This window comes from Lutjanus erythropterus, chromosome 18, assembly GCF_056507025.1.
Source record: "Lutjanus erythropterus isolate fLutEry1 chromosome 18, fLutEry1.hap2, whole genome shotgun sequence".
In the NCBI taxonomy this organism is placed as follows: domain Eukaryota; kingdom Metazoa; phylum Chordata; class Actinopteri; order Lutjaniformes; family Lutjanidae; genus Lutjanus; species Lutjanus erythropterus.
The window spans coordinates 23,684,786-23,705,326 of NC_139334.1; the positions used below are offsets into that span (position 1 = coordinate 23,684,786).

The following is a 20,541-nucleotide window of genomic DNA, read 5'->3' on the forward strand; positions in this document are numbered from 1 at the left end:
ATAATTTTGTCATTTGTTTTGCATCTTTGTGATTAATTTTGGTTCTATCTGACATTATTTGGCACTTCCCTGTAATTGTTTTGTCTTTTGAAGTTGTTTTGTGTCTCTTTGTAGTTGTTCTGTTCCTCTTCGTGGTCTGGTACATTTTGCTTCTCTTCAGTCATGGTGCTTTTCTTAGTGGTCAATGTTGTGTGTCTGTGTGCATCTGTTTGTATTGATTGACTGATCTGTGGTTGTTTTGTGTCTCTTTGCACTTGTTTTGCATCTTTGTGCTATTTTGTAATTGATTTTTCATCTCTTTGCTGTCATTAAGCTTTTCTTTGTAGTTGCCATTCCAATTGAAAATGTTAGCTGTCACTTCAAACAGAAACTCTCCCCCTTCATCCCCTGCGCCCTGTGGGTCCATTCAGTGATCCAGACACGTGCACAGTATTTAGGTCCACCTTTAATAATAATTTACGTATTGCATGGATTTTATTCAGCGCCACAAGTTGTTGGTTTCATGATGAACAACAAACATTCATTTTCAACTCTGCAATCATTCAACTGGAATGTGTGTTCTTATTGAAACGCCACACAACAGTGTACTCCAGCCTGTTAATAGTATTTGCAAGTACTCAGTATTTGTGTCAACCTGTTGAATGAGTACCATACATCTGTTAAAGGCACATTTAATAAACATTTTGAATTGCTTTGCAGTGATTGTCTAAACTTGCTTGATTTTTAAAAAATCTGATTTCAATCTCATTTGGTACTCCAAGCAGGTTAAAACAAACAATTATTTCCAAATACCACTTGATTCAGGTCTGGCTCGAGTGTCTCAGGCTTGTCAATACATTTGATGGTTTGAGTCTTCAGTTCAGGGAACTGACGATGAATTGGTGAACAAAAACAAGTTTGTCTTCGGCTGTGTTAGTTACAAATATAAAACAACGATATACATACTTTTTAAAAGCCGTTAAAAAATACAGGACATCACCAATACATAATATACAAAAAAAAATGCAAAGTCTTCCTCCAGTTCAAAACATTCAGACCGACAATTTCATACAGTATTTGTGTTGTACTCGCACCAACATACCGACAGTAAGGCGTCTATTGCAAAAAGGCAAAGCTAAAGACAAACAGAACACGTAGAAGAAAAATCATAGAGATAGAAATGTGGATTTTAGGCACAGTAAGTTCAAGGATTCAAGGCAATTTTTGATGCAGTAAACATCAGAGTGTTGAGATGGGTTTGCATAGTTTTGCAGAAGAGTCAGCACAGAGATTTTGATAGCAGAGGTGTGTGTTTCGATGCCTGTGAACACCCCAAACTGCCACCAGAGGGTTGAAACGCTTAACAGAAAAGAACCGAACATTTTTAAACTACTATTCTAAAAAGTTTCATGAACAAAAAAACAGTTCAGTCCCATTCCTTGTCCTGGAATGATTTAATTTTAAGTGAGACACAGAGTCCAACAAGGACACCGTTATGGCTTTTTTTTCCACTGCACAAAGACTGCACTGTCCAGTGCTGGGCCACAGTACAGCACAGTACTGGTGCACTATAGTTTTCATGCCAATCTCAAAAACTATCGGACCCTGTCAGAACGCACATGTGTAACCATGGCAACAGCAGCCATAGAAACCAGCTGCAAAGTTTCCAGCTGCTCCACACAGACCAACATTCTCGAATCCTCCTGATGTTACACAAAATCAAAAATATTTAAAGGTTTCCGTATTCACCAAACACCACATGGCTAAAAGTTAGAGGAAAACTAAAAATAAAGGCTGTGTCTGTCCACACTTTAAGCAATTCATGAGCAAGTGATTCCGTTACCATGGCAACAGGGTCAATCAGCCTTTCTTTTAGCTTTGTGAACAGGTTTCTTTGAGAAGAGACTCTTAGCTGGGAAGTTTTATGCCGTGCTTCCATCGCAGGATACGGCTCGCATCGACTCTACACACTAGAGCTGAACAGTTCATCCCGACATTGAAATTGCAATGTGGCCAAGTGCGATATTCGAATTGCCTGAGCTGCATTGTTTTTTTTAAAGATACGATAGGGGGTTAGCGATAGGACAGGACAGACAAAAGGAAAGGAAAAAATCTGCACACCAAAGGAGCTCCCATTAGAACAATCTATCGGCGTGACGTTTCAAGCTATCGGCTCCTCCTCAGACTGCAGATACTGCAGATCGATTGTTCAAACAGGAGCTCCTCAGGTGTGTGTATTTTTTTCCTTTCCCTTTATGTGTTACACTTTTCACACCCAGCCCACTGGCCTTCAGGATGTGCGTGTCCTATTGGATAGGATGTAGCCATGAGTTTAGGAATTGCTTCTGTAACAGGAAGAGAAGATTTCTCCTTTCTAAGTTAAGATTTAGGAAACTTCTGATTTTTTTTCCTCCCCAGGTACCAAAAGTGTGTTGAGTCGAGTTGAGCTGTATCACGCAGTGGAAAAACAACATTAGTGCCTTCTGGAGGAGTCCTAGTAGTAAGATAAGATCTTCTGTGAATGTGGTCCTGAATGTGCAAAGAGTCCTGAACCTTTGCAACAGAGATCCTGTATTCCTGATATGCAGACTGTAGTGCGGCTGCAACAGATACAAAACACATTATGGCTTTGTGCGGCTTTAGAACAAGGCACAGAGGTGAGATTAATCTGGCATCAGCACAGAAACACTGAGAAGAGCAGAGGGGCGTTTTGTGACCCTCTGAAAAACACACAAACACAAGCAGGTTGCTGATGGTCATCATACGTAGACCAGTAAGTGATGATGGTTGGTTTGACTGGTTTTGGTGTCACTGGCGTTAGCACTTAATAGTCTTTAGAGACTGGGGATTAGCGGTTGCTCCTCATGGCCTCCTTGGCTGCCAGGATGAGTGGGGTGAGGCTGGACAGAGGCTTGGCCAGCTTCAGGAATGGATGCTACAGACAAAGGAGAGCACACGTGGAATATAACAAGTCAGAGAATGAACGCCTTTTTCAGGATTAACTCTGATGAATGACCACATAAGCTACCAACATACAGGACAAGACAAATGATGCTGTAACTCCAAATGCTTGTCATTTTACAATGTTCTTTTCATTGTCTTAAGTGATTGTAAATTTAATATCTTTAGGTTTTGGACTGTTGGTCAGACCCAAAACATTATTTAAATATGTCACCGTGGGCTCCAAGTTATTTTAATTGCAATTTATCCACAATTTTCTGACATTTTCTAACAACAACGTAGCTTATTAATTGATAATAAAGCAATCCTCATGTTTGGTATACATTTCAAAGGGATAACTTCCTGTACTAAGGCAGTATGAGTGTGTCGGCTTCTTCTACCTGCAGCAGTTCTCTGCCTGATCCTCGTTTCTCCACGTCCATCTCCAGACAGCGGGACAGGAAGGATCTGAAGACAGGAGACAGCTTCTCTGGACTCTGCAGCTCAGGAGTCCCATTGGTGGCGATTAAATACAAAGCCTAAGACCAGAACAACATCACATAAGAAAAAATCTTAAAATTTTTGTCAGAATTAAGAATGATACAATTCTTCTCTAATTCTTAAAACATACAATCAAGAATAAATGCCATGTATAAATCTTCCAAGGCAAAAAACGTGGTCTTATAAACCATTGTTACTTGCACTGACTAATTGCAAATACTGCACAAATACCAAAGCTGCCACTTGTCTGTTCTTTCTCCCCGCAAACACTCACCCTGAGAGGGTTCTCATTGAGATATGGAGGCTCTCCCTCCACCATCTCTATGGCCATGATGCCCAGAGACCAGATGTCCACTTTGGGTCCGTAGGCTTTCCTGGTCACGACCTCAGGAGCCATCCAGTACGGGGTCCCCACCATGGTGCTGCGTTTGCTCTGCTCCGGGGTGATCTGGGCACAGAAGCCGAAGTCGGCTGCAAAGAGAGAAAGAAACATCCGTTAAGATCAATTTATTCATCGTCCTCACCGAAGATAAGATTAAGAATCGGTCGGTTATGTCTCTGTGGATGTGTTCATGTTTGCGTGTGCTGTCCCTCACTGAGTTTGACTGATCCGTCCATCCCCAGCAACACGTTGTCACTCTTGATGTCTCTGTGGATGACCTGGTTGGCATGAAGGAACTCCAGAGCCTGGAGGACCTGGACACAGAGAGGGAGGATGGTTAGGATCCCTTCAAAGTTAATGCACTGTGCACACAAGAATTACAAACAAATATATTAAAAATCTACACAGATTTTTGATATTTCCATATGTTTTGGGGAATACAAACAGATAAGAGCTTCATCTCATGGATTTTTGTCTATAATAATACAAAGCTAAAAAGCTATCTTTTAAAAGTGTGCAAATACTGCAGATTACCACTGCAGGCTACCTTTCACAAACTGTGAAATTTATACAATGCTTGCTGGATGCTCATTCACTGATGACTTAATGGCTAAAAGATGTCATATTAGCCAGTGAGAGCAACAAAACATCACGGATTTATCAAGCATCAAAATCACACAGAAAGTTAATCTTGGAAAAAGACCACTTAGTTATGAATTTTTTTATTCATAAACTGAAATGCAGAAAACAGCAACACTTAATTTGTAGACTTCACATAACTTAAGAGCTTCAATTATTAGTTATTTAACACAGTTAAAGATACTTTGTGGAGTTTTTAACCTGTAGTACAGCTATGGAAGAGTTCAGGCATGAGACAACCAAAAACAGGGACCCACTTGAGTGAAGTTATACTGTACATCATGGCCAGTAATTTCACACTATTCAACTGACCTACAGGTGGCGCTAATGCACAAAAGAACACAGCAATGTGCCAGCAAAGACAAAGAAGACTGCAAGCTAGTAAACTTTAGTGTAAATAATGCAAGTTGCAAACATTTAAAATTTTTTGCAAATGTTTTCTGAGAAACAAAATGTATTCAACACATTTAATTAATCACTTAAAGCTTTTTTTCCCCCTAAAGTCTAGTTTTTATTTTGATTTCAGTGAACTGAAATGTTTTTTTTCCACACCCAGTTTAAGAGTATAACTATAATAACCTGCCTGTGCACAGAGTCTCTGCTATTTCCTGGCAACTCCTAACAGGTTAGGACACTGCTGGAGCTCTTCTAAATACTACTGGCTGAGGTAGAACAAATTTCATAATTTAACAAAGTTAATAAAGTGCTTTTATTTCTAGTATTTAGCAGGACAAAAATAAATCCCTGATAGTGTTTGGCCAGTGAAGCTTGCTATCCTACTACTCAGACTTGATAAAAACAGGCCATGGGAGGATGTAAGCGGTTTATGAGTCATATTGTATTAAAAATGCATGTGTTCTATTGTTCTTTAAAGTCACATAAGAACCCTTCACTGGAAACATGAGGCTTTGATCATGTGATACAGATGCCTTCATGGGATTTTTTTAACCACTTCTGCAAGCTAATGTCTGAAAAGAATCCTACCTCTCTGCAGACGGCGGCGATCTGAGCCTCATCCATGCACGTCTCCGTCACAACATCAGTTAGTGAGCCACCAGCCAGGTACTCCATCACCACGAAAAGCTCGTCTCCTACCAGGAAACTGAAAATACACGCAAACACAGTCACAGTTACAAAACAGCTGGAGCCGTGGATGATGACTCTTGTCTGCTGTCTGCGTTACCTGTCTACAAAGTTGACGATGTTGGGGTTCTTCAGCTCCTTCATGACCAGAATCTCGTTGATAATGAGCTCTTTCTTTGGCTGCTTCTGCAAGTTGATCTGTTTGATGGCCACCTGCAGAACACAACATCCTGTAAATGTGGTACCACTGATACAAGCAATCATTCTGGGGGGATCTGCAAGTTACAACGTGAGATGGTACATGTCTATACAGTTAGTATTCTTCTAACTTATCTCCCAAAGAGAAAAGACAGATAGATAAATTAGGTTTTTAGTCTGCATTCTGAATAGAGAACTTTTTACAAAGGGAAAAAAACTCCGCCTGGAAAAACACCTGAATTGAAACAAAAATGAATAATCCTAACTGCAGAAATGTTTCACCAGTCTGCTGTAGGCTGACCTTAAAATGCCGTAATTAACAGGATCAGCGCTTCAACCTACAGCAATTTCTTCTTGTTACTTTTATTGCTAAAACGGTCAGCTGTGTGGTCAATATGTGTGAAGAAAGCAGAGTGCAACAAGTAAATACCCAGTAAATTATTCCATTACTTTAACCACAGAAGCAACACAGCGACATGTTTTCATGTGACTGCTTTTTCTTTTTCTGCCTCTCACCAGTTTAGAGTTACTTTGATGAAATAAGACTAAGATCGCTGAGAGTATATACTGATACGGTTTTGTGTGATTGTCGTGTCAAACTTTTAAGAGGAATTGTTTATCTATTACGACATGAACTATAGCCAAATCTTTCATTTGCTCTGGCGGATACGTCTGATCACCCTCTCTTTCAGGCAGGATTCCATCTCTCCTGGATTTGATTAGAACTGTTTATCTGGTTTAGCCGGTCTGATACAATGACTGACAGAGGAGCCTCAAAGGTCCGGATTTAAATGCCAGAGACATCACACGCTTCTGTTGCAACACACCAGACTCATGACACTGATTCTGTCGCTACATTGCCTATTTCTTGCCTCAGATGTTTAAACATTTTAGCATACTGTTAAGCTGCAATTTGAGAAAGTTTGTGACCAGGCCGACATTTTTCTGCCTGCCTGAAGACAGACCACGCACCCCCCACAAACTGCATGTGCTGCACAACGCTACATCACACGTTTTGTTGCGCTGACTGGTTGTAGATCTATCCAGCTGCATACAGAGGCGTTTTGGTCTGCACCTGTTGTAACGCCCTTTTGTGAATCGAAAATGAACTGAGAGATTCCAGACTAATTCATCCGGCTACATGAGCTAATGAACATATAATCCTTTCACCCTGCCACTGCACTGAGGTCGTTTTTATTCGCAGCTCAGCCAAACCTCGACATGAAGTCGAGGGGACGCAGATTTTTATAATAGCAAAGACATAAGATGAAGCAACCTTACCTCTTGTCCTGTGGCAACATCTATGGCTGTGTAAACGGTGCCAGACGCCCTGAAAATCAAAAACAGTAAGAGGTGAAATAAAAGACCTTTCTCTCATTTATTTTCTGCTTTTGCAACTATTTTTTCTCTGTTTGTCCCACACAATTCAAGGTTGGTTAAACTTCCCATTTTTGGGCAGTTTGGAACAGCAACCTGCTAAACAGCCTCAGTCAAGTTCCTGCCAAGTTTCAAAATGACATTATCCTCAATTCTGACTCACCCCTGGCCGATCTTTTCGTAGCGAGTGTATTTCTTCTTAGGATCTCCAATACTGACAATAGTTCCTATGAATCATAAAAAAAACCCAGTTAAGTCAGCACAACTGGACCCAAAAATAGCCATGGCTCTGCCTGTGATGTGTCATTTCCACTGTGTGTTTAACATACTGAGTTTCTCCATGATCTCCTCATCGGTCATCTTGCCTCCCTTCTTCTTCTGTTTGTCAGCTGCCTTTGAGGCGGCGTCTGATTCCGGAGCTGGAATAGGGTCTATCACCGACCTCGTGTACACCTGACACGAAACAGGAAAGAAAACATTCATGAATACTGACCTCGAGTGATCGTGCCCTTCTGTAATAAATAAACAGTATACATTATTTTTGAACTGTGAAGTCTTTTGTGAATGAATTAATAGAATACATATCATGGCAGTTTAATTTATGCCACTAGGTGTCTCTCCCACATCAAAACAATAACAAAAGATGTAGTTTGATGATGTCACAAAGTAGCGAGCGATCATGGGAGTTGTTTCTTCACTTTTAAACAAACACTACAGCTGATATACATCTGACATAACTAGTGTTGGGCAGTAATACATTAATCAGTAATATATATATGTATATATATCTATATTATTACTTTTTCCAGTAATAAGAAGTGTAAGAGATTACAATTTCCAAAATTGTTAACATATTACAGTTACTTATCCAATTAACTGAGTTACTTTTTTTTTTACTTTACTTTTTGACCTATGTAGGTTATCTAATGACATGTACGTGCAGCAGGTCACGTCAGCTGCAGCAAAAAAGCTAAACAGAGAATCGAGGATTAGGGAGAGCAGGTGGAAGAACTGTCATTACTTTGAGTTTGTTTGGCTCCTCCAAGATTGTATAATAGTATAACAATATAGTAATATTATATACGTGATGATGGAATCTAATTTGAAGGCCGCACGCAGAGGTCGACTTTGTTTCCACCGCAGCCAACATCTGGACAGCTAACAACAAAAGCTTTCCGGGTGTTGACTGTTCACTGGATCAGCGGTTCAACTTTGGAACGCAACAAGGCCGACAACGAGGTACAAAGGTAATTTAACGAGTAACTTAACTAATCACATATCATTTCCCAGAAGTTAACTAGCAGCTAACAAAAAAACACACCATTACTTTGTATAAATTAGGGATTTTTCTGCATCTGAACATTATTAGAAACATCTGCAACTCAGCAAAATATATAGCATATGTCTATCATTTAAACATTTAGATGTAGAAATGTTACAATTAATCTATAAACTTTTCATGGACCCCCTGACAGAGTGCCATGTACCCCTATTTGAGAACCACTGAACTAGGTTGCATTAACATACAGTACAACTAGTTTTATATTTTCTAATATAATGCTTCAGAATAACAATGTGTTCTCATGGGGTGGATTTCTGTATTTTCAAGTTTTCAGACACACAGTGTTGTCGTCTTGACTCACTGATTTTGTGTGTTCTGGCCGCGGTGCCACCACTGGAGGTGGAGTATCGTCATCATCGTCGTCGTCTCCGTCCTTGCCACCTGACGGGGAGGTCACTGTACCCTGCTTGCCTGGCTGAACACACGTAGATTAAACAAAGTCTCAGTCAGAAATTGCTGAATGTATTGAATGAATAAAACGTGAGTGGAAGTGATGAATGGAGCCACTCACCGACTGTGAGTCTTTATCTGAAAGAGACAAAGTGTAAGGACAGATCAGTGAGTCTGTGCAGTTACAACACTGGATATTTTATTTATCCATCTGTTGAGTGAAGGAAAACTGACCCGAGGCGGAAAAACTGAGGTATTTCTGTTTTCCACTGGTGGAGTCGTAGAACTTCAGAATGTCGAGGACAGCCTGAGGATTCTGTTTCTGTTCTGATTTACTGATGTTGGAGGTTTGAAGGAGACGGGCCCACTGCTCCGGCATGCCCTGGACAAACACACACAAACACGCACACACGGTGAAAAACATATGAAGAGATCTACCCATAAAACAAAGAAAATAAGACGCTGTGAGCTCAGGTCATGCACCTAAATGGCACACGTGGAGCTCCTGTAGCCTGGCGTCAGGTTTAATTAGTTAACTGTTAGTCCATTCAACATCCAAACATTAAAAACACCCTTTTTTAAATGAAGGAAGTCAGAGCATAAAGAGCAACATGTCCACACTGAGAGCAGGTTGTGGTGGATGACTGTGTTAATCACAGGATTAGGGATCGACTCCCATGTGGAGAATTTATTGTTGACTTATTATTGTCTGTTGCAGTTTGGTTAGGTTTAGGAAAAGATAATGGTTTGCCTTTAAATAGACCAGGGTGTCAAACTGAATTTCATCAGCATTATGGTTGCCCTCAAAGGGCGGGATGTAAATCTAAGACTATATAAATGTATCTGCTTCTTATCATATTACATAATTATGATTGTGTATAAATTATGGAACTGGAGAGGGGGGTAATATTCAGGGTAATTATGCAGAAAAAGACGCAGGTCTCGAGTTTGATGCGTCTGAAATAGACCACACCCCCCATGTTGCCCTTGATGCATTTACTAATACAACTAGAGCTTTTTTGTAAGAGCCTGTTGCACCAGCTTTTTGTGAGTTCAAACAAATGTTTAGCAAGTGGAGGTTTACACGTCACTTGTATTTTGTCCTCCTTGACTTGAAGGCTTGAGATGTGATGCTTTTTCCATTTTTTGTAATAGTTTGGCCCTTTGGGAAATACACTGTTTGCTTTTTGAGAGGTCAGTTGAGACTTTGGACAGAGCCAGAGGCCTGTTCCATAAAGCATGCGGAGAAAAGCAACTGTTTCTTTATGTTAAGATTAAGCTTGGTGCTGGCTCCAGCTGCATATTTAGCGTATATACTTGAGTCATGTGAATTTTGTCATCTAACTCTCCAAAAGAAAGAAAATAACCATATTTCCCAAAATGTCAAACTAATGGTGCAGCAAAATTTTGTAACTCTCTAGACTGAAACTATTAATTATGTTGATTTTGGAATTACAACTTGGCGGTGCAAAACAAACTCTGGTCTGAAAAATGTCTCAAATATGAACAAACACATTGCACAGTCATGATACTTACAGTGAACTCTCCAGTGACAGCATCAAAACCCACATGGATGGTGTGTTCAAAGTCTGAGGGGGAGGAGATCTCGGGCCTGTCCTTGTCCCGATCCTTCTTCCTGCCTCCTGTGGGAAAAGGTCAAGGGTCAGTGTGTTGGTCATCCATTGCAACGTTTTTTTTTTTACTGTATGTGTGTCCACATATATCAGTCAGTTCTTCATGTCTCTCACCTTTCTCTGAGGCAAACATGGAGATGATCTTGTTTCTGGATTTCCTCTCCTCTGGTACAGACGGCAGCGGCCGAGAGCTATGATTGGCTGACTGGGAGTCCTTGGGTCCTCCTCCTTGGCTGCTCATCCTGACAGGGGGGGCGGGGGGCTTGTCCTCACACACTCCGCTGTCACACATCTACACACACGTGCACCTGCACAGGTGGGATGAGATGCACATATGACAATGCAGACAAGACACACAGCGAGGCTGCCGCTCGCTCAATCACTGGCTTGCTTCTTCCTGTTTTTTCATATTTCACAATGCTAGCCAAAGCTTTGCAAGTTAGCCAAAAATGCTACTGAGAAACAAATGAAGCCTGCATTACAAAGAGAAACAAACTCAACAACAAATGAATAAAAACTCACACAGACCAAACTAATCCGTCCATGCCACAATCTGTGGATCGGCATTGACTTTTGGAGCGGAGGGAACAGAGAGCGTGAACAGGAAGCAGCGCTGAACGGGCAAAGTGACGTGTTGAGTCTCGTTCAGTGTTACAAATGAATGAGGAAGGAAAGGAGGCAGAGAGACATACAGAGAGAGAGAGAAAGAGAGTGGGTGACCGAGAATGGTATGACAGCTGAAGTTAAAGGGACAGAAGTGAGGAAGGAGCTGGACGGTGTGAAACCTCAGAAACATGATGCAGACCACAGTCAAGTACTGTGCTTAAGAGAAATTATTACTTGTACTTGTACTTGACCTTAGTAATGTCCAATTCATGCCACTTCACACTTCTACTCTGCTACATTTCAGGAGGAAATGTTCTACTTTTTACTCCACTACATTTACTTGAAAGCTGCAGTCACTTACTACTTTTCATATTTTGATTTTACATGAAAAACTATGAGAGGACAGATATTTGCACTGGAGTCATTTGGTTTGAACTCAAGTCACAACTTTGATGACTTAAGACTTGACTTGACAAAGTAAAAAAAAAAAGACTCACAACATGACTAGATTTTAGATCTTATCTCAGCTTTAGATCTTAGATTTTAACACCAATGACTCTTGACTTCACTTGAACTTTTGACTCGAAAATATTTGATACTTTCTCCCAAGTCAAAAGATGATAAAGTATCTTGTGGAGCTGCAACGATTAGTTGATTAACTGACTAGTCTTTCAACTGTTAAATTAATTGCCACCTATTTTTAATATTTTCTGGTTTCTTTACACCTCTATGGTTGCAAACTGAACATCTTTGGGTTGTGGACAAAACAATACATTTGACAATGTCAACCTGAGCTGTGACAAAGTGTGGTCGACATTTTCTCACCATTTTCTGACAATTTATGGACCAAATAACTGGTCGATTAATCGAGAAAATGATCAACAGATTAATCAATAATGAAAGTAATAGTTGGTTGCAGCCCCAGTATGTTATTTAAATTTAAATTTCTTGACATTAACACTGTTGTCAGCAAGTTGACACTTCCAATCAAGTTGCAGAAGAGAACCATGAAGAACTAACGTTAAAAAAATGATACCAAAGACAGTTTTGTTTGGTTGTAAAGCTTAGCTTAACAGCTAAGTAACTTCAATGAGGCTGGAAAGTAACTGTTATATTATGACTTTAGAACTAGAAACTCAAGGTTTTTTTAGGATTTGGGACTTGACTTAGGACTTGGGTGGAAAGACTTGAGTCCTGCCGCTGTAAGAGGCTTCAAAAATACAATGATTGTTATATATTAAAAGAGTGGTTTCTAGTCTTTTTGGCATGCGACCCATGACAAAACCCAGCGTCTACGGTCCCCTTGTCCTTTTGGGTTGCTAGATGTTCAAACAAGACATTTCACCTCTACACATTCACATCCAATATTTCACAAAAATAATAAAAGATAAATGAATATAGATATAGTAGCAGAACTTTTTCTTCTATTAATCATCTCACGACCACTCTCGACTCTTCTACAGCATCTGGAGTGCCAGTGGTGGAAGCTAAGCAATGTACTGCTGTGGACAGGGTCGGCAGCAAAATGTATTTTAGCCTATAAAAGCCTACATAAAAAAAATTCATATCAGTTAAAGTGTTGGCTGTATTTATAGTGTTTTACCTTGCCGTCAGAAAGCCTTTTCTGACAGAAAACTGACATTATAAAAGCCAAATACAATCTTCAAACCAACCAAAGCCCACTGACAAAATCTGCAATTTTACCTGACAGAACACTGGAGCTGATGACAAACAAACTAACCGATCAAAACAGCGGTAGACCAGCAACTCCTGTGTTCTGCAAGGTAAAACTGCTGGTTTTGACAATAAAGTCTGGTTAAATGAGAGAGAGAGGGATATTTGGCTTATATAACGCTGGTTTCCTGTCAGAAAAGGCTGTCTGACAGCAAGATAAAGTGGTGAAAATATTCTAAATATAGTAGACACTTTAACTGATATTGATTAGTACATTGCTTAGCTTCCTACACCAGTAGTCCTGCTGCTTCTCCTACCTGGTGGTGTTTCAACCACCATCACTGTAAGTAATACACTGACTATTGATAAGTACCTCATACAACCCCACTTCAAATAACCTGAAGTATCCCTTTTATAACCTAATAATGTCATATATATAAATTACATTATTATATTGTCATATAATATCAATTATATGACAATGTTTCTGTTTCTTTACTGAAGTTGGATCTTGAATAAAGTATTTTTACATTTTTGTACTGGTTCTTGATTTGAATACTTCTTCCACCACCGGCAGCTACTGAGTGTTGTCATTTATCCTAATATGGTGAAAACTAAGATTGTAGACACACACACATGCAAACACACACAAAAAACTCTCAACCACAACAGCACCTCTTCCAGAGTCTTGCAGAGCAAGCAGTTCGATCCACACTGAGCTGCTGCCTGGTGACATCACAGACAGGAAACAGGAAGCAAACAAAGGTTTCCTCACTTCCTGTGTCTGACCGCTGATGACACAGCGCGTATCATATCTGGATAACAGACGTGGCTCAGGTAGATCTGCTTTGACCTCATTTTCACATGTACAGTAAAACACACTCCTGCAGCAACAGCTCTGCTGACCTGACTCAACTCTGACACAAAGCACAGCAAAATACAACAAATCGGGCTCCGGAGTCCTTTCTCTAACGTGTTAACCAGCGCACACAACATTAAGACCTTTGAGGTCGTCGAAAAAGCCATTTCACACAAGCCGATTGGTCCAGTGTAATAACCTCAGGCCACAAACTACATTCATGATTATATTTTCCCTCACTAGTTTAATTCACGATACATTTATGCACCATTATGATTATGACAAATATTTAGACTTTGTAAACATAAAGGGCGTGCAAGAATGAGCACAGCAGTCCAAACAGCTAGTTTAAGCTGCAGATGTTGTATTAAATATTATTGAAATCTTATTTAATATAAGCTCTATGGTTGGAGCGAGTTGTTTCCCCCACTGACAACAACAAGCGACGTTGAGTCCCACTGTAAACTGATCAGCCGTTTATAACTGTCAGTTGTCTGTCAATGTAAAGCGAAGCATATTATCCTGAAAACAAATGCCCACTGCTCAGAAAATACAGACTCAAGAGTTGGCGTTCAGTGACTTCTGCCAAACTCCATTAACGTTTTGCGCTATTTAACCATTACAAACATCTACTCCTTCTATAAGATTATTAATGATGTCTTACAACTCATAGACAGATACTTTTGCAAGCATTCAGTATTTATTTTTAACTCTAATTAATGTGAAACAAGCAAACTAAAGCAGTTATTCCAAATGAACTCAAAAGAGGATTCTGTAGCATTGTTGTCAGAGAAGCAAGTATTTCAACTTCCTTGATCTCTGATGACATATCCCGGTCATTTTATGATTTATTATAATAAATATATTGGAGATCTCTCCTTTAGGTTTCCCAATGTGGCATGGGCCACATCATTATGAGCTATCCCACCTACAGAGAGAATGAGACACTCTCCTAACTGTCTTTAAGCCTCCGGTCTTCTCATCATTTTAATGTCTTCTCCTCTTTCATAAAGCTGCTCAGTACTCACCTGTTTGTTGCCTCTTCTGCGTCTTACAGAAGATCAGGTAAACAATGAAAACTTTTGTATTCCCAGTAAGCGTGTGCAGCTCTTTCTCTAGTGCTCATCTATCTATCTACTCTCACTGTTTCCTTCACCCCTCTTTCTTCTCTTTTCTGCCTTCCCGGGGCAGGTCTTAGCAGGCCGCCTCATTCCTCAGCCATCCTGGATGGGACAAGTGTATTCTTGCCCCGACAGGATAAAATTAGAGCCAGTCCAGCCTTAATGTGCATTTTCAAAGGCTGTGTGTGTGTATGTGTGTGTGTGTGTGTGTGTGTGTGTGTGTGTGTGTGTGTGTGTGTGTGTTGGATTGGGTGCTGGCTGGCCAGGCAGAGACAAGTTGTCTCTCAGTAGGAATTCCATAGCCACAGGGCTGCAGGGGTTGGGCGTATTCTCCTGTTCATCTCTCACACACACACACACACACACACACACACACACACACACACTTGCACACCCGAGGCTCCTCCTCTCGCACACACATTCCCTGCCCTAAAACACACACTCCTCTTGCCAACAGGGGCTGCATTGTGAGCACTTGAACATCTCACATGTAGCTTCGAGCTAAACTTTCTGAGCGCAGCAGCAGAAAAAACTTCAGTCTGAGGGGAGCAGGCAGGTGCACACACACATCAGTGCTGCAGGCTACATGCTGCTGTGTTTATACAAGCGCACACTCCCTAAAACTGAAAATCAATTATCTACAGACAGTTCTGATCATTTAGATCAGACATCTTTTTAAGTGGTGGGCAGGCCTCTCCAAGAGGGGTCTCCAAACAGTTTCAGGGGAGGTTCATGACTCCAAAGAGGTCACATGATATATCTGAGAGGTCACAAGACAATTAGCAGTAAAAGAGAGTAAAAAACATATTCTTTTAACATAATATTGTGTTTAAACCTTTCAAGCCCATGGAGTGGTAGTAGACCTCTTTTTTTTTGGTACTGACCAAAATGTGTCGATAGCACCGCGTCAAATTTCATCAAACTTAGTCTACACAAAACCCTGATTTGAAATTTCGACAGTAGAATTGGAATTGGACGATCAGTCTGAAGCTTCAACAGTTTGTTTTATCTTTTCAGCACGCGACACTTAACTCCTACATCAGCTTACATGAGTACATTTTACCAGTCAGACCCGGATTTTGATGCTTATCTTCATCGTTTGTGATGATAATTTCACAAAGTCAGCGAAAGTAAAAGTGTTCATCCTCCTACTTATAGTCCTACTTTTGTTGTTTGTGCTAATGTAGTGTATATTTTACCGCCTGCTATACTTTTGCCTCGCTCTGTGTACAACGCAGCTAAAAAACAAAACAAAACAAAACAAAACAAAGGCTCAAAGTCAAACACTCGTTTCCCCTTCTCTTATCAGTTAACCACCAATGCATGTTGTCACACTTTGTGCCAGCTAATATAAAACTACATTTATGATTCCCCATTTATAATTCCTCATTGAAAAGTTATACCTGTGCATTTTTCAGAGTTTCTGTTTTATCCTATTATTGTGATGCACACTGACTGACAAAAAAACAAAACAAAGCGAAAGCTCGAATTTTAGAATCTCACTTGACTGAGATGCCTCCGACTGATTATTTGATTCTTCAACTTTCAGGGGGCAGCTGAAAAAATGAGACAAAAATGCCCATCAAATTACAGATCAAAAACCAAATGACAAATTTTCAACTACATAATGTTAGCAGGGCTCTGCTGCCTGTTGTTGCCAGGTGGCCATTGGCAACCATTTTGAGAAACTGGCATTTAAATTCTTGGCCTTCAGTTGGCATTATTGGCTACCACTTTTTAACACATAAAAACAGGGACTCCAAACAACAAAACATGCACCCTAAAACTAAATAAAGTTTTAATATTTGGTGCACAAGACATTAAAACTCGAAAGGTGACACTAGTTCAAAGGTATAACAACCTACAGAACCACAGGCCACAGTAATAAAGCTTTTAAACCTTCTTTGACATCACATTTTCATATTAAGGTGACATATATAGCTGCATAGTATCTTAATTACCCAAAGAGTAAAGTAACTAAAAACAATATTTTCAGTTTGGCAACCAAAAGCTTCTGCCTGGCAACCATTTTTGTTGAGCCCTGTATAAAACAGGGAAAAGCAGCAAATTTAAGTGACTGGAACCAGCAAATGTTTGGTATTTCTGTGAGTCCTCTGCAGTGGCTGTGGGTTCGACTCCTGCTGCATGTCATGTCATCTTTATCCCCCTTTCCTGTCATATCTTCAGCTGCCCTGTAAAAACGTATGTTCCTCTCTCTATGCTTTATTTTGTCTGATTTATTCCCTCCAACTCTGCATGCTTGGTTACCACACACACTATTTTTTTTATCCAGACAGCGTCCGACTACATCTCTCATCCGTTCTCTAATCACAGACACTCTCTTCATCATTGCTGTCCCTCTGCGCCTGCCAGAAACCCTCTGCCCTTTATGATTTCTATTCCTCATTCTCCGCCCTGCCGCTGCATCAGAACACTTTCTATTCCCTGTGGCTGACCGCCATCAAGGGAAGCCCACTTCCTCATCCTGGAACTCCCCGAGGCCCAGAGGCCAGCCAACCAGAGCGCGGCAAACACAGCCGCCGAGCTGTTTACAGGAAGTGGACAGCAAGCCTTTTGTGTTCGGCTTCTATAAAAGGAAATTCTGCGGAGGACTTCCTGGAAGGAGTGATGAAGTCGACACACACAAACACACACTCTACCCCCTTTCATTCACTAGCACAGACACATATAGATGCACACAGCCAGGCATAAAAATACACATATGCACTATATATGTGCACACACACAACCTAAACTCACTACCTTCTACAGTCACTCCACTGATTACAGGTCTCTGGCGGTGAATGAAGCGTAAACACACTGCCCAGCTGCACACCCACACTGACTGAACACCTTATCCTGTTATTCACACAGCTGCCTCACCCCTGTGTCAACACACTGACCAATCAAATCACCAACCTGGCAGCCAGTGAAGTCCCAGGCCGCTGTCAGAAAGTTGGATCAGGTACAAAACCATCCTCAGAGCTCACAGTTGAAGTCTGTTAGCTTCAGGGTACAGTCGGTGTATGAATGAACGGTTCAGTGTAGCTGCAGATTACCAGTGTGGACGGACATAGATTTATACACTGATGCATTAACAGGCGAGGTGGACGGACACAGATTTATACACTGATGCATTAACAGGCGAGGTCGTAATCAAGATTTTAGATGTCAAGTGGCTATGAGTCAAAACTGTCTCATTGTTTCATTGTATTATCACCTTTCCACGATGGTTAAAGCCTTCCACACTGCCAGGAATCTAGGAGGAAAGTCTGGTGTCTGAATGAATTTCAGTGGGAGCTACGGATCTGTTTGCAGGGAGTCAGCATTTGGCAGAAGTGGCAAGCAACTTAACACATGTACATCTTTTAGAAAAACAACGATAGAGCTTGGCAACTAATCAATTAATCTGTCAATCGAATAGTTGTTCGGTCCATAAAATGTCAGAAAATTGTGAAAAAGTTTGAAGCACTGTTTCCTAAAGCTCAAGATGAAGTCCTTTAATGTCTTATTTTCTCCAAAACTCAAAAACATTCCATTTGTTGTCATATAGGACTAAAGAAACCAGAAAATACACATTTGAGAAGCTGAAATCAGAGAATTTGAAATAATAAAACTATGAAACAAGAAGTGTGTCAGTATGTTTACACATTTATAAACTGTTGGGGTGTAGTTAACTGCATGCAGTTCATGTAGTTGGGTGATGCATTAAAATTTTCAGTATCTTTTTCATTCGTTAACTACTTTTGTCATGTAGTTTAGGTGGTTAATTGCAAACTGAATGTTCTTATTAAATGACTTTGTTAAATACTAGATTCTGATTGGTCAATTTTGGCATTCTAAGGCTTGTTATTTCAGTATAGCAAACTGTTGCTATGAAGAACTGACCGCTGCTATGGATGCAGCTCTGATCGTAGACCATGGAGGAGCAATAAAACACAAGCAACCGTGTAATAAGCAGGATAATGTACAGTGAGCAGGTCATTATTGGGAAATAAACCACTTCAGGGTGATTCAACACCCTGCACCACCATGTCAGGTTTTATGTGAGGGATAATGAACAGTGAGCTGGTCATTATTGTGAAATAAAGCCTGACAAGATGGTGTAGGATCACTTGAGTCACTCTGAAGGGGTATATTTCGCAATAATGACCTGTTCACTGCACATTATCCCACTTATTAGATAGTTACTTACCAAAAAAATCTATAATTTGGTGCAAAATATTACTTTTCAAATGATTTTATGGATTTACAGCCATTTACCATAGCAACGATCTGTTCTTCTTAGCAGTGGTCTGCTATAAAGAAATAACTTTAGAATGCTGCAACTGACCAATCAGAACTGAGTTTCTATCAAAGCCATCTAATAATTCAAAATAATGACCTGCTCACTGTACATGATCCCTTACAAAGCATTTTCATGACTTTTTGAGACCAAGATGCCTGCGATCAAATATGAATTTCCCTAATTATGTATAGTTTTCTTGATTCCACCTCAACAACCACTCCCTATAATGTCCTTAAAACACAACATCAGGCTGCCTAAGTAAGAACTGACATGCCCTGGTCCATGTACCTCCATCTAACAATATGAGATTACTGACTCAGCTTGTGATTATTTCCTGTGACATAATTTGGATGTAGCTGACCTAGAATTTGCCAACATATTAAGATTATATGAATACTGTGATATGAGACTAGACATCGTCTTGGATTTTGGACCTTGCTATATTGTGATATAGCATAAGTGTTGTCTTTTCCTGGTTTTACAGGCAGTTTTACAATAGACTGTGGACATGTATTTGGTTTTGTCCATATCACCCAGCTCTACTTTATATACTGTTGGGAAGATCATCACTATTTGAGAAGTTATGGTAAGTTTTTTGTTTTGTTTTTTTTTTGGAGGAGGAAATGCTTGTCTCAAGATATATACCATATATTACAGCATAGCCTAAAAATACTGACATATTACTGTATTTATCGAGTATATCGCCTGCTAAGTTGAACTACTTTTTGAAAGTAGTTTTTTGAGGCGTTCAAATGTAACTGCTTATCATTGTGAAGCAGCAAGGAGTTTTAAAGTATAGTTTCCCCAATTCTGGTTAGGAAAGTGATCATTTCCAACCCCTGAGCAGAAAAATATCACTTAAACCACACTGGAACCATAAATAGGTGTGTACTGTAGCTTTAACACAGAGTAACTTTAAGATTAATCACATTTTATGAGATAAACCTGGTTCTGAGCTGCTTGCCAGATATTTATAACCCCATTTAAGTGAATTTGACCTGACTTCATTGGATGTTGTCGCAGATGTTTTGTATTAACGTCACATGTTGTTACAATAACACAGTGTCCCTGTAGACTGTCATTACTTAAAATTAAAAAGCAGACAAGCCACGAATCCCACAAACACTGGGATCTGAATCTGGTCCCTGCTGTACATTATTTTTATCCCCTTAACAGACAAGAAGAGTCTCCACAACAGTTATGGAGGAACATGTCACTCAGACTGAAAGCTCCCCGTACCATAAAAAGTTAGTAAGAGTCACACTATTACCGTAAAAAGTAACTTATATGTGTTGAATGAGCAAATCTAAACTCACCGGTTGCTGTCAACCGCAAAAATATCAACCGCACTCCGGTCAAACTCCCAAATCTCCGCCCCGTCTGTGCTGGTTTCCTCCCGGTTTGAAGCCAAGATTTGACGCTGAGATTTGACAAACTTCCCCCGGACGGTGCAAAAAAATCGTCCTTTATCACACACACTTTATCCCTGTCTCTTTTCTTTCTGTTCTCCCAGTCTGGCTCTCAGGTT

General features: G+C 40.2%; 1 protein-coding gene across 4 annotated transcripts; it reads right to left on the reverse strand.

Annotated features, from left to right (window-relative positions):
- Window positions 1-426: 426 nt before the first annotated feature.
- On the reverse strand, window positions 427-20,499 carry LOC146311092 (serine/threonine-protein kinase PAK 2-like). Of its 4 annotated transcripts, none has more exons than XM_084743275.1 (15): window positions 20,330-20,499; window positions 10,580-10,773; window positions 10,368-10,474; window positions 9,066-9,213; window positions 8,953-8,969; window positions 8,743-8,856; window positions 7,429-7,552; window positions 7,263-7,326; window positions 7,004-7,052; window positions 5,625-5,737; window positions 5,426-5,543; window positions 4,017-4,116; window positions 3,695-3,891; window positions 3,321-3,458; window positions 427-2,914 (listed from the first exon to the last, which is right to left on the reverse strand). In XM_084743275.1, exons 2-15 carry the CDS (start codon window positions 10,755-10,757, stop codon window positions 2,828-2,830), a joined length of 1,554 nt encoding a protein of 517 aa, XP_084599401.1. In that variant the 5' UTR covers window positions 10,758-10,773; window positions 20,330-20,499; the 3' UTR covers window positions 427-2,827. The 4 variants fall into 4 exon arrangements, with proteins under 4 accessions (XP_084599401.1, XP_084599402.1, XP_084599403.1 ...); XM_084743276.1 differs by lacking the exon at window positions 20,330-20,499 and adding an exon at window positions 14,633-14,791; XM_084743277.1 differs by lacking the exon at window positions 20,330-20,499 and adding an exon at window positions 10,994-11,134.
- Window positions 20,500-20,541: the final 42 nt, after the last annotated feature.

What these genes read in the sequence shown, in the direction of transcription:
- LOC146311092 (XM_084743275.1), bottom strand. Translation starts at nt 10,757, where the DNA reads ATGTGTGACAGCGGAGTGTGTGAGGACAAGCCCCCCGCCCCCCCTGTC. An exon ending in GGCCAGAACACACAAAATCA is followed by an intron (nt 7,553 to 8,742) that starts GTGAGTCAAGAC and finishes GTTTCGTGTCAG; the next exon opens with GTGTACACGAGGTCGGTGAT. An exon ending in TCGCCGCCGTCTGCAGAGAG is followed by an intron (nt 4,117 to 5,425) that starts GTAGGATTCTTT and finishes CTCTGTGTCCAG; the next exon opens with GTCCTCCAGGCTCTGGAGTT.